The sequence below is a fragment of the Cetorhinus maximus genome, chromosome 1 (genome assembly GCF_964194155.1).
Source record: "Cetorhinus maximus chromosome 1, sCetMax3.hap1.1, whole genome shotgun sequence".
Lineage (NCBI taxonomy): Eukaryota > Metazoa > Chordata > Chondrichthyes > Lamniformes > Cetorhinidae > Cetorhinus > Cetorhinus maximus.
Genome location: NC_135879.1, coordinates 11,966,167 through 11,992,651, shown reverse-complemented (window position 1 = coordinate 11,992,651; position 26,485 = coordinate 11,966,167). Strand labels below are relative to the sequence as shown.

General features: G+C 44.7%; 1 protein-coding gene across 9 annotated transcripts in view; it reads left to right on the top strand.

The window, feature by feature from the left end:
• The window catches only part of lef1 (lymphoid enhancer-binding factor 1), a 170,031-nt gene extending 144,767 nt beyond the window's left edge, over positions 1–25,264 (top strand). For 4 of the 9 annotated variants that reach the window (XM_078532785.1, XM_078532712.1, XM_078532555.1 and 1 more), the window contains exons 10-11: positions 9,702–9,824; positions 23,781–25,264. In XM_078532785.1, coding sequence (XP_078388911.1) covers positions 9,702–9,824; positions 23,781–23,857 — 200 coding nt within the window. In that variant the 3' untranslated portion in view covers positions 23,858–25,264. Of the gene's footprint in view, positions 1–9,701; positions 9,840–23,780 lie in introns of those variants that run through there. The other 5 variants (XM_078532919.1, XM_078533032.1, XM_078533022.1 and 2 more) reach the window with 2 other exon arrangements.
• Positions 25,265–26,485: the final 1,221 nt, after the last annotated feature.

The window sequence follows — 26,485 nt, the reverse complement described above, 5'->3', positions numbered from 1 at the left end:
ACTTGACTTCTCCCATTCTCATCACTGACACCCTGCCCCCAACCCCGCCACCAAGCTCTCACACATACATACCCCAACTCGTCCAATACTCCATCAGGTTCCCACCCCATGCCAAGTCCAAAACACAGCCTACCCTTCTCTCAACAGTTTCTTAAACACCTTTGGCTGCTGCTTGTAGCTGCTCCTACCAGGAGGTCTACTGTCACAGAATCTTTACAGTGCGGAAGGAGGCCATTCGGCCCATCGAGTCTGTACTGGCTCTCTGAAAGAGCATTGTACCTAGTCCCACTCCCCCGCCTTATGCCCATAATCCTACACATTCTTTCTTTTCAGATAGCAATCCAATTCCCTTTTGAATACCTCAATCGAATCTGCCTCCATCACCCTCTCAGGAAGTTCGTTCCAGACTCCAACCACCCTTGGGGTGAAAATATTTTTCCTCACATCACTTTTACTCCTTTTGCTAATTATTTTGAATCTGTGCCCTCTACTTCTTGATGCTCTCTTGAGTGATAAAAGTTTCTCACTATTTACCCAGTCCATACCCTCAAGAACTTGAACACCTCTATCAAGTCTCCTCTCAGCCTTTTTTTTTCAAGCGAAAACAGAACCAACCTCTCCAATCTATTCTCATAGCTACAGTTCTTTATTCCTGGAATCATTCTTGTGAATCTCCCCTGTCTCCTCTGTACTCTCTTCAATTCCTTCACATCCTTCCTCAAGTGTGGTGCTCAGAACTGGACACAGTTCTCCAAATGAGGCCTAATTAGTGTCTTATACAAATTCAACATAACCTCCTTACTCTTGTGCTCAGTGTCCCTATTAATAAAGCCTAAGATACTAATTGCTTTATTAATTGCTCTTTCAACTTGTCCTGTCATCTTCATTGACTTACGTACATGTACACCAAAGACCCTCTGTTCCTGCACCTCCTTTAGAGTTTCTCCCTTTATTTTATACTGTCTCTCTACATTCTTCCTGCCAAAATGAATCACCTCACACTTCTCTGCATTGAACTTCATCTGCCATTTGTCTGCCCAATCCACCAACATGTCTATGTCCTTTTGAAGTTCAAGACAATCCTCATCACAGTTGACAACATTTCCAATCTTCGTATCATTGACAAATTTTGAAATCATGCCCTGCACACCATAGTCTAGGTCATTAATATATATCAGGAAGAGCAAGGGTCCAAACACTGACCCCTGGGGAACTCCACTAGAAACTTTCTTCCAATCCGAAAAACAACCATTTATCACTGCTCTCTGTTTCCTGTCACTCAGCCAATTTCTCATCCAATTGCCTACTTTCCCATTTATTCCATGAGCTAGAATTTTGCTTACAAGTCTGTTGTGTGGCACGGTATCAAATGCCATTTGAAAATCCATATACACCACATCAACAGTGTTGCCCTTGTCAACCTTCTCTGTTACTGCCTCAAAAAACTGTCATGGTACGCCACACTTGTCTGACTTGCGCCATCCTCACACATCCACTGTAGCTCATCTGCAGGCGCTCTGTGAGGTCGGTCATCTAACTACGCCTAGGTTGGCCCCTCTGTCTGCTGCTCTCCACTTCGTCGCTAGAAGAGATCTCTGTAGCTTTTCAGCCCTGATCAAATGGCCAAAATACTGACATTTTCTTTACTGCATGTCAATTTTTAGAGTTCTTTTTGCTTTTGCAATTTCAAGCACTTCATTTGTCTTCAGTCTGTATATGGAACTTTTAGTGTATGTCTTAGCATCCACGTTTCAAAGGCCTCTATTTTCATCCACAGATCTTTACTTATTGTCCAAGTTTCGGAGGCAGACAGGAAAGTGGATAGAATGTAGCATCTTATGAGATTTTTCCTTGTTACAAGCTCGAGTTTCCTTGTTACCACATCCTTCATCTTCGCAAAATGACTTCTGGCTATCTCCATCCTTCTACTGACTTCCGCATCACATCTGCCATCTTCTGTGATCATTTGTCCTAAACAGACAAACCTATCAACTTGTTCCAGCATGACACCATCCTCTTTTAATCTTCACTTTAGTTTCTTCTAATGTATTCCTTCTAGCCGACTGCCTTCTACATCGAGAGTCATTTGTGCCCATTGCGTGTTATTGTCAAAGTAGCTAACACGAAGGAAAATGTGCCATAAATAAAAAGCCATTTACTAAGATGTCTGGGAGGGGGACAGAAGAGGAGCAGCTGCAGGAGTTTCTGATCTCCTCTTCAAGCTTCCAGTGAATTGTGCTCCACGCTTTGAATTGCTGGTGCATCCCAGCCACTTCCTGGCTTAGTTTCCACTTGGTTCAATGCTGAAAAAGTGTTACATGTGCCGGAGAGCGGGTTGTTGTTTATTCGTGAAGGCCTGGCTGGCCCCATGGAAGTTTCTGTGAAGGTGGGGCAGCAATTAGCAGGACACTTCCAATTAATCCTCTGACACAGGTGGATTCATCTTGATCCATCCACCGTTTAAAATAATATACCGAGACACAGAAAGAATGAGAGCGCACCGCTTCCTTTGAAGATTCAATAATCCACAGTCCCAGATGTTATAAAAATGTTTAATAAAATCTCAACAGAAGCGATTTTTGTTGATAGAAAATCCTCAGCTCCTTAGAATCCAGAGCGCGCCCTCGAAAGAGGTTTTGCAGACAAGCACATGATGCTCCAGTGGGCAGTGCCACGTTGGTAGACTGACGTTTGTACCAGAGATGTCTAATCTGGGGACTGCTGCATGTGTATGTATGGAAGAGTTTCATGTAGCATCAGAAGCATTAATGTAACAACAGCAACTTGCATTAAGGTAACGCATTTAACGTAGCAAGCCATCTCAGGCACTTTATAGGAGAGTTAGCAAACAAAATTTGACCCTGAACCACAGAAAGAGATAACGGGCTATTTGACACAAAGGAGAGGTGGAGGGTCAGGGTGGAGGGGTGGGGGGGGTGGGTGGGGGTGGTGCAGGGATGGGTTGTGGGTTGGTGGCCCCGTACCCTTGGTGTAAAAATTTGGAGTGAGCCCACCTGTTCTTGACTGAGTTGGCCTCCAGCCATTAAACGGCTGTTGGACCTTTAATTGCCTTGAGGTGGAATCTCTTCCCTCTTTGGAGAGAAAGTGGCACCTCCATGATAGATGGGCCAATCAAATGGCTTGAAACTCTCTTGCCAAAGCGGTGGCCATTGCAGTCCCGAAGTGGAGACGTCCATGCACCCTGGACTTTCAGATAAGTTTGGGGTCTCAGGGGGTCTCAACAGGTGGGAACGGAGGGCAAACACAGGTGGGGAGTATCTTGGTGGGGTGGGCACCAATGGACCAAGGATAAGGGCCTCAGTTGGCCTATGGGTGAGCGGGCTTCCTGACACCTCTCTGACCATGTTAAAATTCCCACGGGTGATGGGGTTGGGCAGGCAATGGGCACATCGCTGCTGCCGTGGTGTTCAATTTTACACCACCACCACCCCCCCCAACTTGCTATCCACCATCTCCGCCACCCCCCCAAACCTTCCCCCGCCTCTCGCCTGGAGACGCATAAAATTCCAAAGGACAGGAGACCAAAAAGTGTGTCAAAGAGGTAGGTTTTAAGGTGCAACTTAAAGGAGGAGAGATATGTGGAGAGAGAGAGAGATAGAGAGAGAGAGAGCAATTTAGGGAGGGAGTTCCAGATTGTGGGCAGTTGAAATGCCACATGGGGTTATGCATTGGGAAACACTGCTGTGTTGGTATGATTGTAGAATCTGCCCTTCTAAACATATGCTGTACCTAAAGAAACATTCTTATTCCAACTTTCGTGACCTTATGTTGCTCCAAAGTGCCTTTCACGCAATACTTTTGAAGTGTAATCATTGTGTGGAAACATGGCAGTCAACTTATGCACAGCAAGATCCAACAAATAGTAATTTAGCAATGCTTTAGTGATGTTGGTTGAGGGAAAAATGTTTGCCTGGACAACAGGAGAGCACCCCTGCTCTTCTTTAAATGGTGCGATGGGATCTTGTACATCCACCTGAGAGCGAAGACAGTACCTCGTTTTAACATCTCACCCGGGAGTCGGCACCTCCAACAGCGCAAACATTCCACTGGATAGCCAGCCTAGATTATATGCTCAAGTCTCTGAAGCAGGACTTGCAGACATGACCTTCTGACATCTGAGGTAAGAGTGCTCTGCCTGAGAGATGGCTGGCTCTATTCGGGTGAGGTCCTTGAACACAATAGCTACAGGCCTGTCACTGATGGTGGCATCCATGAGCAAAATGTGGGATGATAAAGTGCAGTTATTTCACCACAATAAAATGTTTAAGCTTATGTGCGAGTTTTTTTTACCCCCCTGTCGTGTGCCCTGTATGGACCATTCATAATACATCCAGTGACAAATAATCAGTCAATACGAAGTTGAACAACAGAAGTTGCCTGTAACTAAAGCTTTCTCAAGGCTCGGTATTCAGGATATAATGAGCTATATTTGAGAAACAGCTTTGCCACACAATCTTTTGTCACTGGGAAATCCTTAAATAAAATAAATAATCCATTCATATTTTGTCCTATGCAAACTTTCTTGTTTCTAAATAAAGAATATATTTATAAAATGTATTATCAATTTTAATGCTTATTTATAATCTGCAGAGAGTGTCATTTGCATTGTAAATAACTGAATCTTGAATTTCAAAGTGCTTTAGGCAAGGTGATAAGTATTATTGAATCACATTGTTAAAATAAAATTGGATTTCATATATGTATATATATACATTTATTTATATATATGCATATATAAATTATAAATGTTACATATGATACTTATATATAAGCACCATGATTGACAGGAGACAGAGTCATCATAATTGAATTTATTTTGTAATCACACTTGGAGAGTTTTCTGAAAAATATGCAGGTGTGTTTGTGTGTGTGGAGCCCAATGCTCTGATCTGAGGCAGAAGGCTGTGGATTCAAGATGTCAGCAGCTAACCTAGGTTGGCGGTTTACTGCCCTGCTGAGGGAGTGCTGCAAGGTTGGAAGTGCTGCACCTTTGGATAAGGTGTTAAAGGATCCAGGTATCAACTGGATGGCAAAAGATCTTCACAGAAGAACGAGGAACTCTCCGGGGACCCTACTATGTATTCCTCTCTTCACCAAAAAATAGGTCACTCATTTCAGTTGCTAATTGTTTGTGGGACCTTGCTGTATGTATTTACCCATAAAACAGTGACTGTACTTCGCAAGACTTTACTGTAACGGGTTGTGAAGCTCTTTGGGCCGTGCTGAGGGTCTGATCAGCTTCAATATCAGTGCAAGATCATTCGAATCCCCTGAGTCCACTGTTTAAAAAGGAAAGTACCCATCTGCGTACTCATTTTCAGCTCTTGAAATGGAGGACTGGACACTTGTATAGATGCGATGGAGAACAACTTCAAGCGGAAGTTTGGGGCATAGCATCTGGGGCCAGATTAAATTGGGAAAAGTCAGTAATATCCAAGAGCTATAGTCAAATCACTTTCTCTAGCTGGAGAATCTCCTGATCCTGATCAATCCCAGTCAGGGAGTCTTGCTGCAGCTGCTTTCTTGTGTCTCTGTCACTGATTCCTGGTTTGATTAGAAGCTCAAAATGGCAGGTCTCCTGGACCTGACAATCAACAGAATATCAGGCAGGAAACCTTTACACCATATTTATTGGTAGTGAAAGCACATCCATTGCCATCGCAGCTTGACTTTCCTCAGCAGCGCAGCAACATGCAAACCAAAAGGAAAATATTGCTTCTCCATCTCTTTGTGCCCATCTTCCTCATCGTCACAGTTCCTTTCAGCTCTTGGTGGGTTGGCTTGGACATTGGAGATCTCTGTGACCATCATCGTGGATGCTCTAAGCAGCAAGAAAGACCTGACATTTATATAGCAGCTTCCATTCCTCAACCGCTTTACTGTCAATGGATTACATTTGCAGAAACGTGGTAATGTCGGAAGTCAGTTTGCGCACAGCAAGGTCCCGTAAACAGCAAGTGCGCTAATGAGGAGATGGTCTGATCTTAGGTATTGTTTGTTGAGGGCTAAACACTGGCCAGGGCACCAGGGATAACTGCATGAGAGGGAAGAAGAGGCTTTGCTTTAACACTTATCTGAAAAACAATACCTCTAAAAGCACACTGTCCGTCGGTATTGCACTGGAGCATCAGCCTGGATTATTTACATGGAATTTATTGAATAAGACCTTGTGGAACACAGCAATAATGCAGTAATAAAACTGAATCCTTGATCATGGCAGCAAGTGAGTTCCATGTCAAATGAAATTCTACATAGCGATTGACTTGGGCTTAGGGAAGACCGGTCAGCAGCATGAAGCTGTGTAAGAATGAAAGCATGATCACAAATATAATCCCCGGCACTCATTTTAGAGATTAATATATCATTCCCAACGGGAGTTTGATGGGTTCCTCTATTGAATTAGTTATACAACGATCCCCATCATGGGCAGACAGTCAGGGGCTGCATTGTTTCTGTGACATCTGTTTACTCAGGGATACTTTGCTTTCTGAGATGAGTTTCTAGTCTTTACTTGGCGGAGCAGTATTGAGCTGGAAAGCTCATCTCGTTGGAAGACTTTGTGATCCGGAGCTGGATGAGTGAAGTAATTTTGTGCAGTATTGTTTTTAAGCATCCCAAAATTGGAGGGTCCTGTTGATCCTCGCAGCTTACGCTGAACCTGAGAAATTTATGGAACAGCTGTAGAGACTTGAGGGACCTGTGGACAAACTCACATTCTCCATTTATTGGCAGCCATCAGCTGCTGTGTTATATTTTGTTCCCCTTTCAGCTTTGATCCATTGTTGGGATATGAGTTCATGGTCACCAAGTCTTCTCTGATATCTCACCCAAGCGACCATCCTCAATGTGTTACCTCTAGCTACAGAAACAGGCCATTTGGGCCCTCTGGTTCATGCCAGTGATAATAGCCCACACAAGCATCCTCCCACCCTAATCCAATCAGTATATCCTTCTATTCCTTTCTCCCTAATGTGTTTATCTAGCTTCCCCTTAAATGCATCTATGCTATTCACCTCAACTACTCCTTGTGGTAATGTGTTCCACATTCTAGCCACTCTTTGGGTAACAAAGTTTCTTCTGAATTCCCTATTGGATTTATTAGTACCATCTAATATTTCTCCCCCTAGTTTTTGAATCCCCTATGAGTGGAAATATTTCTATGTCTACCCTAATAACCTCTTCACCATTTTAAAGATCTCTTCTCAGGTCACGTCTCAGCTTTCTCTCTTACACAGTAAAGAAACCAAACCTTTCTGATAGTTATAACCAATCAATTCTGGTCATCAGATGGGGGCTAAAATGGTGCACAGTACTGCCAAGTATTGTCTAACCAAGATTCCAAACAGGTTTAACACAACTTCACCACTTTTCAATTCAATCCCTTGAGAAATGAACATTCCTGCTCGTGTTGCATTTTTTAATGGATTAGTTAAGCCGAATCACTACTTTTGGTGGTTTATCTGAACCCTAGTTACCTTTGCTTCTCTGACCCATTTAGATTTGAGCTCTGAGGGTAAGTGGCGGCAGGCTGTTGGTCTGTGGAAGGCTTCTACAGACAATCTTAAACCAGCACTCACCCGAAGGTCACCTACATGTGCACGCAGAGGCATTGGCCAACTGGAGTCAGTGGATAGAAAGAACAGAAAAGAAAGAACGCTAGAGATAGGAGCAGGAGGAGACCATTTGGCCTGTCGAGCCTGCTATGCCATTCAATTTGATCATGACTTTCCCACCCACGGCACCCCCGCCCATATCCCTTGATTCCCTGAGAGACCAACAATCTGCCTATCCCAGCCTTAAACTCTGTCAACGATGGAGCACCCACAAAGACTTGCATTTATATTAGCATCTTTCACATCCTCAGGATGTTCCAAAGCACTTTACAGACAATAAGACACTTTTGAAATGTAGTCACTGTTGTCGTAACAGTCAATTTGTGCACAGCAAGCTCCCACAAGCAGCAATGAGATAAATGACCTGTTTTAGCTGTTGGTTGAGCAGGAAATGTTGCCCAGAAAACTGGGAGAATTCACTTCTCTTCTTCAAATGAGTTCACTGGGACTTTTTACATCCACCCGAGAGGGCAGGTAGGGCCTCGGTTTGACCACTCAGTAGAAAGATGGCACCTCCCTCAGTCCTCCACTGGATATTGGCCAGGACAACTGCTGTGCTTCACATAGCGCCATGGGATCGTCTACATCCAGTTGCGGGGACAGACATGGCCTCAGTTTAGCATCACATCCAAAAGATGGCGCCTCTGACAGTGCAGCACATCCCTCAGTACTGCAGTGGCACGTGACCTGTGGCAGGAGCTTTGGTTGATTTCCTAGCCCAGGAATGTGAAGGCCAATTGCAGCACTTTTACAACAGGCCCAGAAATCAACCAACTGAGCCACCGACCAGAAACTGAACCTCGCGCCTTCCCCAAACCCTTTGGCCAAGGCTGTTGTATAACAGGTGATCAGGTGATCACACAGCCATACAAATAGAGCAATAGGTGGTGGGGGCCTCGAGTGATTTTTCCCTAAAATTGTTTCGTTTTTACTCCTGTGTAATTTTTGTGGCAGGGCTCATGAAATCAATAAAGTCTAGCTCACTGCATAACTCTGTGTTGTCAGTTTGCCTCTCCAGCAGTAAAAAGGCTTGTGCAACATCCTGCCAGTGGGATAGCGAGACCGCATCAGTCCAACGTTCAGTCCGTTGTCTGGACTAAATCATTTGAACCAGTTTGTAGGCAGATTGAGGGGACGGGGGGTGGTAGGGGGGGACTGCTACAATTGATGTACAGTTGGGGATAAAATCAACCAGGGTTCACTAGATTGGTCCCTGGGATGAGAGGGTTGTCTAATGTTGAGAAGCTGAGTAAACTGGGTCTATATTCTCTGGATATTCTTAAGGGGCTTGACAGGGCGGATACCGGGAGATTTTTTTCCCGCAGGCTGGGGAATCTAGAACACGAGGGAACGGCCTCGGGATAAAGAGGATGATCATTAATGACTGCAATGAGGGGAGATTTCTTCACTCAATGGGTTGTGAGTCTTTGGAATTCTCCGCCCCAGAGGGTGAGGGTTGTAGATGCTCCATCATCGAGTGTATTTTAAGGCTGAGGTAGACAGGTTTTCGTTCTCTCAGGGCAACAAGGGGGCAAGGTGGGCGAGCGGGAAAGCGGAGTTGAGGCCCGAGAACGACCATAACCGTATTGAATGGCGGAGCAGGAGGCTCGACAGGCCATGTAGTGAGCCCACTCCTGCTCCTATTTCTTGTGTCCTTATGTTATTGTTCCTCAGCGTTCCTCCAGCGACTCCCGCTGGGAAGCGCGTGCGCACGGATGTTAAAGCGCGGACAGGGTTGGACTCGGGTGCGAGGCCTCCTCCAGTGTGGATTAGCGTGCTCCCAACCCACGGTCCAAGCGCAGTTGGCTCAGTTACCTGAGGAACCTGATCTCGACGTGCGACAATGACCCGAGGAGGAGGAGGATCAAGTGGAAAATCAAAAGGAGGAAGAAGAAGAAGAAAGATTAGGGGGGGATGAAGCCCCCTCTGCATTTGAAAATAATTGCAGGAATTTTGCAGGGGGCGTTTGTTTTGTTTTAAGAAAAGAAGTGCTTAAAAAGTTTGTGTTTTCTCTCTTGGATGACTCTTTCCTCCCCGTGTATTCACTTGTTTATTTCCTTCTCGCAGGCCACTCACCAAAACTCCTCCTCCTCCAGCCAGGAGAGCAGGATGGGTTGGGCCACCGACTTCTCCGGGACTGTCAGCAGCGCTGTTCCATCATCAGCCAGCAGAAGGCGCAAGTCAAGTGGGGTGAGCCAGACGATGTCAGTTTTTTCCCTCCTCCGGAGATGGAACGTCTCACTTCTAAGTGGTGCTCCATCTAGCAGCCCACCTGAAAAACTGACACACACACATACACACACACACACAAACAAAATAATAAAAAAAAACACTCACCTGAACTGAGGCAGACAGTTCTGAGTGGCAGGAAGCTCCAGGACTCGGAACTTGGGACCTTTGTGGTTGGGACTTAAGCACTCAATGACCTGAGCGACTACTGGGCTGCTGGTGAAGACTATTGTTTTGATTTGATCCGTGCCGCTGGACAACCCCCCGATTGGGGTCCTGACTATCCCTTTTCCTTTTCCACTCTTACCGAGGAGGCTCTTGCCATTGTAGGCTGCGCTTTGCATCCGCACCCTGTGTTCCCCCAGCCTGAAGTGAAGCCAGCGCCCTTCATACATACACACGCACAGAGTGCGGGGGTGCCCCCCTTCGTCACCCAAGGAGTCATTTCTGCACGTGTGCTGTAGTGAGGAATTGAGGAGAGTCGGGTCCTTCTTTTTTTTCCCCCCCCTTTTGGAAAGACTTTTTATTTGGAATCACACTCTCCGCGGGTTCTCAACTCCCTGCTACGGTACACATGCACAGTCATTGCTTTGAGTACTTGGAAGAAGTGATACCTAAAATGGGATTGGAGGATACTAAGGCAAATATATTGTATAGGTTCCAATGACCTCGTTTGGCAAAAAGGAAATTTGTACAAATCCCCACCTTGACCGTTAGCGTACCCTGCCCCGCAGCCAGTGTCTGGTTCTTACCCACTTCTGACCACTTTTTGCACTTCAATGTTCACCTCCAACAGCACCGTGATGCCACCCATCAATGGCACTTTGTTACTGGCAAATGGACGTGTGCTTCACAGGAGGTTGATTTAATCCTGCCAGTGTTCCCCCTCCCCCTCCACCCCCCCCATCTCCTCCCAGACGGGTGGGCTGCTCTGTGCAGAGGCCCCACTGAACTCACACAGTCAAGGCCACAGTCTATCCCGTGAACAAGAGCTGGTGGTTCAACTTCTGCCGCTCTGGGGCACCGAGGCTCCTTCTTCAGAGCTGCTGCAGGATTGCTTTATTTAAAAGAGAAAAAAAAAATAACTGGAACAATATATGTGTCTTTTCATTAATGAGTGTTTTGATTGAACTGATGGGACAGATTTGTGGTAAAGAATATCTTTCACATTGCAGGCACAGCAAGGATTCTTGAGTAAGCTTTCTTGTGAGCTGTATCATTATACTTATTCCTTTTAAAGCAGATTTGGAATTTTAAAAATAAAGTCAAAGCTGTTTTTTTTTAGCTTTTAGCGTGGTTTATTTATCCTTTGTTCACGTCGAGGCACTATAAATCTTCTTTTGTGACATAAGGAAGAGTATGGCAACATGAGTTCATGTTTTTTTAAAATGTCGGAGAAATAAAAAGCCCTTATCGGTATAAGGGACCGTGAAGCTGTCAGATTGTCATAAAAACCGAACTGGTTCACTGGAGGGAGAAAAATCTGCCACCCTTACCCACTCTGGCCCATATGTGACTCCAGTTCCACACCCAACGTGGTTGACTCTTAACTGCCCTCTGAAATGACCTTACTAAGCCCCTCAGCAACTCAGGATGGGCAGTACATGCTGGCATGACCAGTGACGTCCAAAGCCTGAGAATGATTAAGAGGGGGAAAAAAAAAAACCCCTTTCACGTGAAACCCAAATGGCGAAAAGCAACCGGAATTAACACAACCGCGCTTTGAATCTACTAGAAGTTAGGGTTCTACTTCAGAAGCACGGACTCAAGTTCGGGACTCAGATGGACCGTATTAACCTGCTGAAATGGAAAGACAGTTGCTGTTGGGTGCAGAAGATGCGAAAATTACAACAGAAAGGCATCCCATTTCCTCTACTGAGGAAATGCATTCCTCACTGCTAATGGGAAGCAGCTTTGTGTTACTGTGTGCGTTGTCTTGCTGCTGTGAACTTTCTGGCTGCAAGCCTAAAGGCCTTTTCCTCTGCAGGAAGCCAAAGTAGTTTCATGTGAAGCTGACAGGAAAGCCTTCCTGGGAAGAACAACCCATGGTCCCCGTCTTTGGAATCGTGAGGGATGCGAAAAGGGGGACAGACTAAATTAAACCTGCTCCCGCCGACTCATCTCTGATTGTCTTCTCGATTTTGAAAGCAGGAGGCAAAGCTTCACCTACTTGTCCGCCAGCAAGTGCGAACTACAGCTCACTGCTTTTGCCGATCTGTGGCAGCTTATGCTGTCGGTGTGTGTGTGTGTGTGACAGGGTTGGGGGAAGGGTTTCTCCATGTTTCTTTTCCAGCTTGGAACTCCATTTCGAGACGACACGAAGCCAAGGATGCACGTGCAATGGACCCATCGCCAGCCGCTTGCTATTGGTGGTTATTGCGCACACCCAGTGCGTTTGTGAGCTGTGCACCTACCATAATGCCTGGTGCAGCATCAGAGCTGCATCCCGATGGAGCTCTCACACTTCAAGGGGGATTGTTGATGTTGTTATATCATTGATATGGGAGTCACTGATGATGGTGACGCTTTTTTATGAAATAGGATCCCTGTCGCTTGAAGATAATTTGAAAATTCCGGTCGTACTCTTTATAACAAAAGATTTAATAAAATTATGTAAAAAGAAAATAAATAGTTTGTTGGAACATCCTTGTAGGTTTATTTGGTGCATCTTCTTACAGTTAATGTACACTTGAAATTCTTCTTCAGTCTATGAACTCTTCCTCTGTAAAATAAATACAGCCCATAGTGAGGCAATCTCATTATGAGGGAGTCTTACAGAGAAGCTGCAGGTGAATAGTTTAGCAAAGTAACATGGTGAATTGTCCACTCCATTGCCCTTTGTAAAAGAAAAGGGAATAAAGTACAACGTACCAAACAAGTAATTGCGGTGACTCCTTGTAGCTAAGGGACACCTTGGCCTTCTTCAATATGTGAATGTAGCGGCATTTTGTTGTTTTTTAAAACTCTGTGATGCAGCTTAAGGGCTAGCTTTCTCTCCCTCATTTTTTAACTTCTTATCTAAGTGTGCCAGTTATTCTTCCACAGGGCCTGGTCAGGCTCCATTTGAAAGATTGGCCTACTGATGCATATTACAAGAACGTAGAGTCAATTCTGTTGACAAACCCTGTCTTTTCAGCCTCGTTTAATGCTGGCTTGTTCCCCTCCCCCCCCCACCCCCAGTCGATTGTCAGCACCTTTTCATGAGTAAGCATCAGAGAATTGGGCCGCCTCACGGGCAGAGTGGCTAAGAGAAAGCGCAGCAGATCAGGGGTTTTACAGCACATCTGGTTCTGTGACTGCATCACCAATAGTCAGCTGAGAAAGGTGACCAAAACAACCCCCAACAAATGTCACAGTCAGCAAATGCCGTTCGTCACACTTTGGGCACTTGACCAGACTCGACTGGTCACATGACACAGTGGGGGACGTCTGAGATCATCCACTTTGAATCGGAGAAAGACGAATCAGAAAGCTTTAATTAATGGCGAGAGACTAGGAATTGTGAAAGACCAAAAAAAAAACCTTCAGGGCAATGATTCCACTGATGAGGGACTTCAGTTTATGTAGACAGATTGGATCGGAGAAGTTGGGACTGCTCTCCTTGGACAAAAGAAAGCTGATAGGAGATTTGATACAAGGTATTCAAAATCATGAGGGGTTTGGACAGAGTAGATCAGGAAAAACTGCTCCCAGTGGTGGAACGATCGAGAGCGAGAGGGCACAGATTTAGGGTAATTGGCCAAAGAAGCAATGGAGCCAAGAGCAGAAACATGCACCGATTATTTTAAGATCTGGAATGCACTACCAGAGAGTCTGGTGGAGGCAGGTTCAATCAAAAGGGAATTGGATTATTTACGGAAAAGGAAGAATGTGCAGGGTTATGAGGAGAAAGCAGGGGAATGACAGTAGGTGCATTGCTTCCAAGAGACAGCACAGACACAACAGGCTGAATGGCCTCCTGCTGTGCCATCACAATTGTGTGATTCTGGGCAGACATGTAGACAGATCACAAAAAACTAGTGTAGGGTACAGAAAGTGTTGAAAAGGCTAAAGGAATATTGGCCTCTTTATCAAGAAGTGATGCTTCACTTGTATAGAACTTTGATAAGTTCCCATTTAGTGTACCGCATGCAGTTTTGAGCACCATACCTCAAGAAAGTTACTTTGGCCTTGGAAGAACTACAAGGATTTTCCAGAAGGATACAGGGGATTAAAGGACTAAATTATGATTACCGGCTGCTAAGGTTTGGTTGTATACCTTGAGTTTAGATGGTTGTGGAGTGATCCGATTGAGGTATTTAAAATGGCAAAGGGATTTGATAGGTAGATACAGACAGACTATCTGCTCTGGTAGGGACATGCAGAATAAAAGTACGTCATTTGAAATCTAGAGCTGGGCCATTTAAAAGTGGTGCACTTTTCTCACACAAGGCATAGTGGAAAATCAGGAACTCGCTCTCCCAAAATGCTGGGCGAAATGAAATTTTCAAGCCTGAGTTTGATAGGTTTTTGTTGGGTAAGGGCATGATGGGGTACAAAGCAAAGGTGGGCAAATGGAGTTGAGGTACAGATCAGCCATGACCTAACTGAATAGCAGAACAACTCAAAGTGCCAATTTTTACAAAATTCATTCACGGGATGTGGTCATCGCTGGCTAAGCCAACATTTATTGCCCATCCCTAATTGCCCTTGAGAAGGTGGTGGTGAGCTGCTTTCTTGAACTGCTGCAGTCCATGTGTTGTAGGTACACCCACAGTGCTGTTAGGGAGGGAGATCCAGAATTTTGACCCAGCGACAGTGAAGGAACGCCGACATATTTCCAAGTCAGGATGGTATGTGGCTTGGAGGGGAATTTCCAGGTGGCGGTGTTCCCATCTATCTGCTGCCCTTGTCCTTCTAGATGCTAGTGGTCGTGGGTTTGAAAGGTGCTGTCGAAGGAGCCTTGGTGAATTCCTGCAGTGCATCTTGTAGATGGTACACACTACTGCTACTGTGCATCAGTGATGGAGGGAGTCAGTTTTTATGGTTGGAGTGCCAATTAGGCAGGTTGTTTTGTCTGAATATTGTTGGAGCTGCACTCATCCAGGCAAGTGGAGAGTATTCCATCACAGACTTGTGCCTTGTAGGTGGTGGACAAGCTTTGGGGAGTCAGGGGTTGAGTTATCTGCCATAGGATTCCTAGCTTCTGACCTGCTCTTGTAGCCACAGTATTTATATGGCTAGTCCAGTGCAGTTTCTGGTTAATGGTAACCCCCAAGATGTTGATAGTGGGGGATTCAGTGATGATAATGCCATTGAATGTCAAGGGCGATGGTTATATTCTCTCTTGTTGGAGATGGTGTGGCGCAAATATTACTTGCCAGCCCAAGCCCGGATATTGTCCAGGTCTTGCTGCATTTGAACATGGACTGCTTCAGCATCTGAGGAGTCGCAAATGGTGTTGAATATTGTGCAATCATCAGTGAACATCCCCACTTCTGACCTTATGATGAAACGAAGGTCATTGATGAAGCAACTGAGCATGGTTGGGCTGAGGACACTACCCTGAGGAACTCCTGCAATGATGTCCCGGAACTGAGATGATTGACCTCCAACAGCCACAACCACCTTCCTTTGCGCTAGATAGTACTCTAACCAGCGGAGATTTTTCTCCCTGATTCCCATTGACCCCAATATTGTTATGGCTCCTTAATGCCACATTCGGTCAAATGTGGCCTTAATCTCAAGGGCAGTCACTCTCACCTCACCTTTGGAGTTCAACTCTTTTGTCCATGTTTGAACCAAGGCTGTAATGAGGTCAGGAGCTGAATGATCTTGTGAGAACCCAAATTGAGCATCAGTGACCAGGTTATTTCTAAGCAAGTGCACTATTGATGACCCCTTCCATCACTTTACTGATGATCAAGAGTATACTGATGGGGCGGCAATTGGCCAGGTTGGATTGGTCTTGCTTTTTGTGGACGGGACGCACCTGGGCATTTTTCCACATAGCCGGGTAGGTGCAAGTGTTGTAGCTTTACAGGAACAGCTTGGCTAGAGGCGCAGCAAGTTTTAGAGCACAAGTCTTCAGTACTATTGCTGGAATATTGTCAGGGCCCATAGCCTTTGCAGTATCCAGTGCATTCAGCTATTTCTTGATATCACGTGGAGTGAATTGAATTGGCTGAAGACTGGCATCTGTGATGCTGGGCACTTCTGGAGGAGGCGAGATGGATCATCCACTCCTATTCTTCTGGCACCATCTAAGTTTTTTTTAAACATTGGAAGAACTTTCATTCAGATAGCGTTTTTCACATTCTCACAACATCCCAAAACGCTTCACAGTAAAGTAATTACTTTTGAAGTGTAGTCACTCTTACGTCCGTAAACACAGCAGCCAAGTTGTGCACAGCAAGCTCCCACAAACAACAGGGAGATTAAATGACCAAATAATCTAGCTTTGGTGGTTTTGGTTGAGGGATAAACGCTGACCAATAAACAGGGAGAACTCTCCTGTTCTTCCTTTGAATAATCCCATGGGATTCTTTACGTGCACCTTAGAAAGCAGACTGTTTAACAGTTCGGAAAGAGGACCTCCTCTAGCAACGCAACACTGAAGTGTCATGTTAGATTATGTGGTCTAGACTCTGGAGTAGGGTCTCTGATCAGTGCTACCACTGAGCCAAGGCTTGTCTTTGCATCTCCGGCCTTCTGAGGGTGTGAGCTCCACATTCTCCCAGCCATTTGTGTGATGTAGTTTCTTTCTTCTGTACTCATTTCAAACTGGTTTAGCTCAGATTCCATCCACTTGTTTAGGATTCTGCTTATATAGAGTCAATCCCTCTCTACCCTATTGGCTCCCTTTGGTATTTTAAGTAGAAAACCTCCTGTTCCCCTCACCTCGAGAGAATTTATCCCAATGCTTTCTTCCCTCTCATCACTCAGCCCCTTCATCCCAAGCAGTGTCCTATTCTCTAAAATAATTTTTATATTGCTTTTCATGACCACCAGACACCTCAAAGCACTTTACAGCCAATTATGTATTTTTTTGAAGTGTGGTCACCGTTGTAATATAGGAATTGCGGCAGCCAATTTGCGCACAGCAAGATCCCACAAACAGCAGTGTGATAATGACCAGATAATCTGTTTGCCATGTTGTTTGAGGTTGAAATCTTGGTCAGTCAGGACACTGGTGATAACTCCCCTGCTCTTCTTTGAAAAAGTGCCATAGGATCTTTTGCACCCACCTCAGAAGGTAAACAGGGCCTTGGTTTAACGTCTCTTCCATTCGACAGTGCACTGGAGTTTCAGCCTTGATTTTTGAGCTCATGTTCTGGAGTGAGATTGAACCCATAACCTTCTTACACAACTGAACACAATAACAGGAACTTTACACCCCATCCGCTGAGCAGCTGGGGAGAGGGTATAAAATCAGGTGGAAGGTGGGTGGGGAAGTCACTGTGTCCGTCATCTACCCACTGCTGCCGGTATTTTACCAGTGGCAGGGTAGATGACAGGTGTTTCGCACTCCCTTGGGCCAATTGAGACCCTTTTCTGGCCAGTCAATGACCATGTAATGGCCACCGCTAGTATCTTCACAGCGTTTGGAGGAGCCCACGCCACTTGGTGAGGCTGCCAGGTAAACCCTGGTGGCCCGGCTGTGGGCTCCAGAAGGGGAGGTGAGGGGTCATTTTGTTCGGGCACCCTGTGGATAACAGGGGGCGCCCCACCCCGCCACCAACGAAAATGATCACTACCCACCACCTGTTTCATACCAGGGCGATCGTGCCCACCCCACCCCTCCCACTCCTCACTGAGGCCTGTCTGACTGGCCCCGGCAAAGCCACCTCGACTCACCTTTGAACTGGTCCTCCATTGCTGCTCCTCATGGTGCCTGGCTGCAGTACCCGTAGTGTCCACTGCTCCCATTGGCGCTGCTGGGACGGCAGAGCCGCTGACCACCCAGTTGACTGGCAGCTCTTCTCAGATGGGGGTGGAAGTTCGGTGCGGCTAGCATAGCGCGGGAGTTTGTCTGCGGCTGTCCATGACCCTTTTACTACCTGATAACGCTACGGTGAAGGGTTGTGGGACATTTCACCACCTTAAAGGTGCTGTTTAAACGTAAGCTCCGAAGCTGTGTGCTATTTGTGGCCATCGTCCACTGAGGAGACAGGAGAATCCCCTCTGGAAATTCCTGGCCATGCTGGTTTAAGGGAGCTGCAGCTAGCCACCAGCGCAACTTGACTGCCAGTGTGCTGCAGCCTCAGAGGAGATCCCCCTACTGCACGAGTGCACCATTTTCCCTTTCCATCAAGTGGTTTCCCTGACTGGCAAAAATCAAGGGCTGAAGGCCCATCCCCACTAGAAACTGGGACCGTGACGATCCAGAATTGTTTTGTTTCATTCTTGCGCCGTCGGCCAAAAAAACCGATGACCCGATGAAGTAACATCCAATCCCACCATAGCATTCTGAGAATTTGAACTCAGTTTTTAAAATAAAATCAGAAATGAAAAGCTCTGTCGGTAAAAGTAATAGAAGCTTGTTGGATTGTCGTAAAACCCCAACTAGCTCGCTGCCGTTCCTTGAGGGAATGCAATCTTGCACCGTCTGGAGTATAGGTCACTCCTATCCCGTGGCTGACTCTTAGCCTGACGTTGCAACACAGGAAAGAGAGCCCACTCTCACCTTCTTATGGCAACTAGGAATGGGCAATAAATGCCAATCTTGCCAGAGACAGCTGAGGAATGCTATCTAAAAAAGACAAATCACCAAATCACCTTCATAAGAAACTGTAGATTAGAGAGAACAAAAACAGAAATACCTGGAAAAGCTCAGCAGGCCTGACAGCCTCTGCAGACAGGGATACAGTTAACGTTTCGAGTCCGAATGACTCCTCATTAGAGAGGTTAGATTGGAACTGGATGGAGAAGAATTTTGAGGCAAGGGATAACCAAAAAAAAAACGGAGAATAAATCAGTGAATCACCTCAAGTGACAAATTGAGAGCAACAAATTCTGAGAATAAAACTGAGCAAGAAGATCTTAACATGAAACTGGGACATGCGTAAGACAGTGTGATGAGTGCAAAACTTGTAGTGAGGTGAGATGATGATTATCTGTTGGTGCAAAATAAGAAGAGATAAGATTAGGAGATTGCGAACAAATTGCAGCAGAAATCTAAATGACCTGACCTTGAAATACTGGGCATTAAAGCTGGGAGAAGCATCAGTGTCCCGGGTGTGTTTTCACACTGTTGTCTGTTTTAAAGGCAATTGGTTTCTCAGAAATAGGAATTTAAAGGGATATGGTTTTGTGGATGCAGTTTGGCTTTTCCTTCCGCAGAGCTTGGTTGCAGATCCTGCTAGGAATGGGCAATAAATGCTTATGTCAGACAATGATCCAGAGGAGGCGTTATACTGAGGCTCAAGAGCTCAAACAGTTCAGACGAATATGAAAGTTCCAAGGAATCTTTTCAAAGGGTGGGGACATCCCCTGCCATCCTGGCCAACATTCCTCCCTCCCAGAGTAGATTTACTAGAATGACACCTTGGGCAGGATTTTGCCCTTGGCGGGGGGGTGCCAAGTGGGGGCAGTCGGGAAGCTGCCCGCCACCTGCGATCGGCTCCACACCACAACTTCACGCGGGCGGGCCAATTAAGGCCCGTGCTGCGGGGATCGCGTGCAACAGCGCTGAGCACTGCCTGTGCGGACGGCGGGGGGGGAGGAGGGAGAGCCGGACCTAGCGCGCAGTTTGCGCACGCGCGAGAAAGAGCGTTTCGATCTCCCCAAGGCACGGAGCTCCATCAGGGAAATTGAACCGCTGTGTAAAAAAACAATAATGAAGAGAATAAAAATTTAATAAAACATGTCCCCTCATGTGACTCTGTAACATAAGCTGGGACATGTTTTTAATTCTAAAATAAAGTTTTCAGTTAATGCTTATTTGCTTTAGGAAACCTCATCCCGCTCGTGGATGAGGTTTCCTAAAAAACGTAAAGGCCGCTTGGCCTTTTCGCCTGCCCACCAACCATTAGGTTGGACGGGCCGTGTAAATTTGACTTTAATTAGATTGTTAATGGCCTTAATAGGCCTTTTAATTATCGGTGGGCGCGCAGCCAACTCCGGCGCACACCCGCCGAACGAAATATCGTGAGTCTGCGCGATGACGTCGGGACGCACGCCCCTGACATCATGTGTCATTTCGCGCTCGGGCGTGTTGAGCCCGCACCCGTACGCCGAACATAATATTCTGCCCTGGACTCCAAGGGTTAAATTTTAAGGAGAGATTGTGGAAACTGGGACTGTATTGCCTGTAATTTGGATGATTAACAGGTGATTTGATCAAAATTTTCAAGATATTAAGGAGAAATGATGGTGTACATAGAGGGAACTATTTCCATTGATTGGGGAATCTATGATGAGGTGACAGAAAAAGTAGAGCCAGACCTTTCAGGAGTAATGTTAGGATACGCTTCCTCACATAAAACCTGATAGAAGTTTGGAACTCACTTCAGCAGATGGGAGTCAATACTGGGTCAATTGTTAATTTTCAGTCTGAAACTGGTAGATTTCTGTTAACCAGAAATATTAAGGGATGTGGGCCAAATATGGGTATGTGGAGTTATGTCACGGATCAGCCATGATCTCATTGAATGGTGGAACAGGTTCTGGGGATGAACTGGTCCCCTTCTGTTTCTATGCATGTAGCCAACATGATCAATAACAATTCTACAATCAAAATGAAAGGATTGTATTTATATAAAGCCTTTCATCACCATCGGATATCCCAATGCACTTTACAGCTGATGAGGTACCCCTGAAGTGTAGTCACTGTTGTAATGTAGGAAAAGCAGCAATTAATTTGCACACAACAAGCTCCCACAAACAGCTATACGATAATGACTAGATAATCCGCTTTTTTTGTGAAGTTGAGGGATAAACATTGGTCAGGACACCAAGGGTAATTCTCCTGCTCTTCTTCAAAGTAGTGCCGTGGGATCTTTTACATCCAACTGAAAGGACAAAGAGAGCCTTCATTTAACACCTCATGCAAAATACAGCATCCTCCATCAGAGTGTCAACCTTAATTTTCATAGTCATGTCCTGGATTAAGACTTGAACCCACAACCTTGCTACCAATAGAGCCACAGCTGACACCTAGAGTTTGATATGCTGCCAGCAATCTTTAATTTTGCACTGTTATAATATTTCATATACAAAAGTGTGAATTAATGGATAAAGAAACAGATTTGACACACGTGCATTAGTGAACATAATATATGCCCAGACTTCCATTTTAGGAGTTTTCTTGGCACCAATATTGATTGAGTGAAGGATTCATTGTAAAACTAGTCCAAGCAAGACACCTACACAGGACCCATGAATTGCATTTAAACAGGTAGCCTTTAGAAAGCTAATGCAAACTGTGTATATAATCTGTTATGCCCTATTATTTAATAGTGATTGCTTCATAATGCTGTAATTACAGCCTGTTGTCTAACATTGAACTCCGGTATTGGTGACCAGTAAATGATAAAGTACAAGTTGTGGATGCTTGATTTATCTGACCTGGGAGGAAAAATGTGGCTGGTGCTACAAATCCCAAACAAAAGCAGAAGCTTTTGAAAATGCTCAGGTCCGCACCGGGAGTGAGAACAGATGGGTTGATGATCCAAGTTGGAGAGGGAGATATCAAAGGGATGTTTTAATGGAGGGTCAACATCTAAAGCATTGGGCCCGAATTTTAATTCTGGTAAGTGAATAGTGTTCGAGAGAGTTAAAAGCAGGCCCACCCTCTTCTGCTTTCGGCACCCTTGATCTGCTGCGGGTTGGCAGCACTTAATGTTGAGGATTTGGGGCACTGGGTAGTGCAGGGAGTTAACACATTCAACGTCAAAGTTCCCTCTACTTTGAATTTGCATAGTGCCATAACCTTTGATGCTGAGATCTAATACAGGTTCATCCAATGGAATGAAACTGTTGGATCGAAATAAAGTGAATCTAGAACAGTGTTAGTTAGATATAGTGTTAGCCCAGTTCCCTTAGAAGATGCAAGTCCACAACAGAGAGCCGCATATGGTTGGTACAGATTGATATAAAATTAGCATTCTCACTCAGAAGTCAATTACAATTATACTAGAACAATAACAAAATCTTTTCAGTTTAGCATTTAGTCACATTGTTGAGCAGCTTTAGTCTACTTTTGGAGGAGATATACTCAGCATGGATGTAGTGATATTCAAAGTTATGATGAGTTTTGATAGAGCAAGTCAGAAGAAATAGTTTCCTCAGGCAGTTCTGGTAACCCGAGGTCATAGGTTGAAAATAAGTGGTAACAGAACTGGAGGGAGATGAGGATAATTTTTTCCACACACAAAGGGTTGTTAAGATCTTGAACCCAGTATCAGAAAGAGTGCTGGACTCATTCGAAAATGACTGTCAAAACACAATAGCGCATATATTTGAATGAACGAATTTGGAAGGTTATGGGGGAAAGCTAGGATATGGGATTAATTTGGATAGCTCTTTCAAAGAAGTGACATAGGCACGAAGGGTCCAATGACCCCCATCTGTCCTGTAAGGTTCTAGCGATGACTCTACATCACTTCACAGCAATCGAGCAACCAACTGTGTTTTAAATTGAGTAGACAATGTAGTGGAGGTTCACATTTCAGCTCTCCTGAGCCTCGGTTTTCCATTTAGGAATCACAGGCCGACTATTGCAGAAGAGGGAACCCTCGGCCAGTGATTCTTTTCAATATTCAGGAAATTATCTTCTACATCATTCTGCTGAAAAAACTATGAAATTCAGCCCATTTAGTGCAAGTCCATCATTATTTCTTCCCAACCTCACTTAGGTGTGCTTAAGCTGTTAGTGGCATCTTTGGATTGTATAAGAGAAAGAAAGACTTGCATTCATGACCAAATCTCTTCATACGCCTGGCCATTATGTGAAAAGCTATTATAGAGAAAGAAAGAATTTGCATTTATAAAGCAGAATCCACAACCTTAGGATGTCCCAAAGCAATTTACAGCCAATGAAGTCATTTTGACGTGTAGTCACTGCTGTAATGTTGGAAACACAGCAGCCAATTTTCAACAGAAAATTCCCACAAACAGCAGAGAAATAAATATAAAAGCAAAATACTGCAGATGCTGGAAATCTGAAATGAAAGCAGAAAATGCTGGAAAAACTCAGCATGTCTGGCAACATCTGTGGAGAGGGAAACAGAGTTAACATTTCAAGTCCGTATGACTCTTCTTCAGAGCTAAAGAGAAGTAGAAATGTGATGGATTTTACACTGTAGCAATGAAAATGAAATAAGTATCTAGTTTAATCGCTAGTTGAGGGATTAATGCTGGCCAGGACATCAGGAGAACACTCCTGCTCAATGAATGGTGCCATAGGGTATTTTTACACACCTGAGAAGGCAGGTGTGGTTTAACATCTCACCATCTGGAAGATCCCCTCCAAGTCACTCACCTGGACTTGGAACTATATTGCCCTTCCTTCACCGTCGCTGGGTCAAAATCCTGGAACTCCTTCCCTAACAGCACTGTGGGTGTACCTACAGCACATGGACTGCAGCGGTTCAAGAAGGCAGCTCACCACCACCTTCTCAAGGGCAACTAAGGATGGGCAATAAATGCTGGCCTAGTCAGCGAAGCCCACATCCCTTGAATGAATAATTTTTTTTTAAAATTTCGCCTCTGCAGTACTGCACTGAATCTAATTACATGTTCAAACTTATGGACAGCAGTTTGAACACAATCTTTTGGCTCAGAGGCAAGAGCTACCATATTATCCAATGACTGGTTTGCTGTGTTAGGCAAGTGATTTATCTCTGTACCATTTATCTCTGACAATGCCTCACGGTGCTTAGGATTTCATATCAGTAGCTATTTATATTTATAATAACCTTTTCTTTTTTTTTTAAGGAAAACAAAGTACATTCTCGACGTGCAAAGCAAAAGCAGCGACACCAGGCCCACTTCTGGAGATGGAGGCCTGCTGACAACCTAACCTCACCTCACACGTCTGCTGTCCGCTCACCTTCACCGGAATCCATGTTTGACATGACTTCCACTCCAGGCGGAGGCGTGGACGCTGCGATAATATGGTGATCTCTTCTGGACTCGCTCTGTCGCAGAGTGACACTTGCTGTTGTCCAGCACAACCTCCCACCCCCAAAATCTACGCTGCGCCCGATGACTGGCCGAACTCCGTCCACTTTTGCCAAACCCCATCCACTTTTTGCCAAACCTCCCCCCCCCACCCCACCCCCCGTTCACTTTTGCTAACCAATGTGCCATTTGTATTTGCTTCCGCATTTTGGATTACCACCTGTCCCGTACAAATCAACTGCTCGTTGGCAGCCATACTTCAATCCACATCAAGATTACACATGGCCAGTGTACGATGCAAACATCAAGGGAAAATACTGTAGGTATCAGACGCAGAAAATGACCTGGGCCATTTAACAAGAAAATGTAAATAGTTTAATTTTATTTCATTTTTTCTTAGCTGAAATCAATTTTATCCCATTTACTATTTTACATTCTTTTTAGTTCTTAGTGTATATTTTTAGTGATGGTTATTTTAATTAAACTTAAGAGGTCAGGAAGTTTCTTTAAAAAAAAGCCGTTTTGTTTCTGCCAGAGAATATCTTTAAGAAAGATATGGACCTCATTGTGTTGTTTGTACTAAATACTGATCTCTGAGCTTCTGTATGGTATCCTACAGAGCTCGATCAATGTAAGGTGGTGGTGGTGGTTGGTGGGGGGGGGAATGTTTATGGGGATTCTCCCCATCGTCCATGGTAACTTTGGTGTAAAGTGACGTTAAAAGAAAGCGCTACTTCTCTGGTCTTTGGTGGCCCTTTTGTTGAAGCTACAGTGATGAGCGGGAGAATCCCAATAGAAAATTCAACCCCCAAGCCCATCCCCGCAATCAGAAATCATCATGTGGGGGTCTGTTGCTACTTACGTTCTCAAATACAGAATCGCAGACCTTATATAAGCTATGCCGTCACACACTGTTGTTTTAGAAAACTCAGCACTTGTAGTGTTCATTTTTAAAAGGAACTGTTTTATGTTCAGTACCTGTCTCTTTATGTTGTAATGATCTCCTAGATCCATCTTCGTGTGACTTTTTTTTGCCAACAGAGTATACCTGGTGCCATGTAATTGATCATAATATAACGGGTTCAAGCCATTACCTTTTTTTTTAAAAAAAGAAAATGTCATAGTGGTTCAAATCTTATCTGTACAGAATTGACCAAATTCGAATATGTTACAAGTTTGCGTGTTTTTTTTTGTGGAAAAATACCGTGCAGTAAATTTGCCATTGTCTGTAACCTCAAACTTGTAGAACAAGCTAAACTTTATTTGAACACCACATGTGACTAAACAAATTGATTGCATCCTTTGTGCTGTTGTGGTTTTCCTTTGCTACAACCAAGACCCCAGTGCTTTTAGACCAGTAAGAGGGAGGGAAGAGAAGCTTGTGGGAAGGACAAGTTCACATTGGCGAACAGGATTTATGTTGCTCGCAAACTGAAACCTTGAAGTATTCATGCATCAAAAAATTTATTTTTATCTCTATCGAAAATACAAGACAAGATGGGGCAATGTTGACCTTGGATGATAGTGTAAAACGAGCGAGAGCGAGTCAGCCACTGATCCCACCTGATTTCGACTCCCATCAAAGGGAGGCTACATTGAAATTGCCCATTTTACACAATCAGCCAAAGCCAAAATGACTCATCACTTTGTTTTGAATAAGGGGAGCATGTTTCAATGTACAACCCTGCAATAATTTTACATTAGTCATGCGTTGGAAATAAAGGTTGCATTGAAAAGATTTCGACAAGCTGCAACAGTGGGGTAGATTTTAATTTGCGATGAAGCCGAATAACAAGGAGTTCAAAGTCAGTCATGCACAGGCCCGTTGGATTCTGACCTCTATTGAATGTGTTGTAATGGACAATCGGGCAGGGTGTCTTAACGGCTGAACAGTCACCACCCAGTTTCCACCCCAGCTATCGGTTAAAATCTAGCCTATTGCTGAATTTATCACTGCTCAGTTTAACAGATCAGCGTTGCCACCTGGTTTGATGGGGTTACTGCAGTCGGTTGAGTTCCTTCTCTCCACACATTCCAGGCTCACTCCCATGCTCCAGCCCTTCGTTGTGTCTCATTGACAGCAATGCTACAGTGTTTCTGCGAAACATCAATATATTTTAAGGATTAAAGGGGCTGGGGCAGTGTGGACATAACATTGGCTACTAAAAGACACAAAGCAGATGGTAATAGTGCATGATTGATTTTCAGACTGAAGGGAAGTATATAGTGCTGTCTCCAATGGGTCAATATTAGGATCACTGCTCTTTTTGATGTATATTAATGACCTAGACATGGGTATATACAGGACCGAATTTTAAAGTTTTCAGATGACAAAACACTCGGAAACGTAGTAGACAGTGAGGAGGAAGGGCACAGAATTGTGGAAGACATAGATGGATTGGTAAGATGGGCAGATACATGGCAATTTAATGCATTTTGGAAGAAAGAATGAAGAGAGGCAATATAAACTAAATGGTGCGATTTTAAAGGCGGTGTGGGAACATAGAGAGATCTGAAAT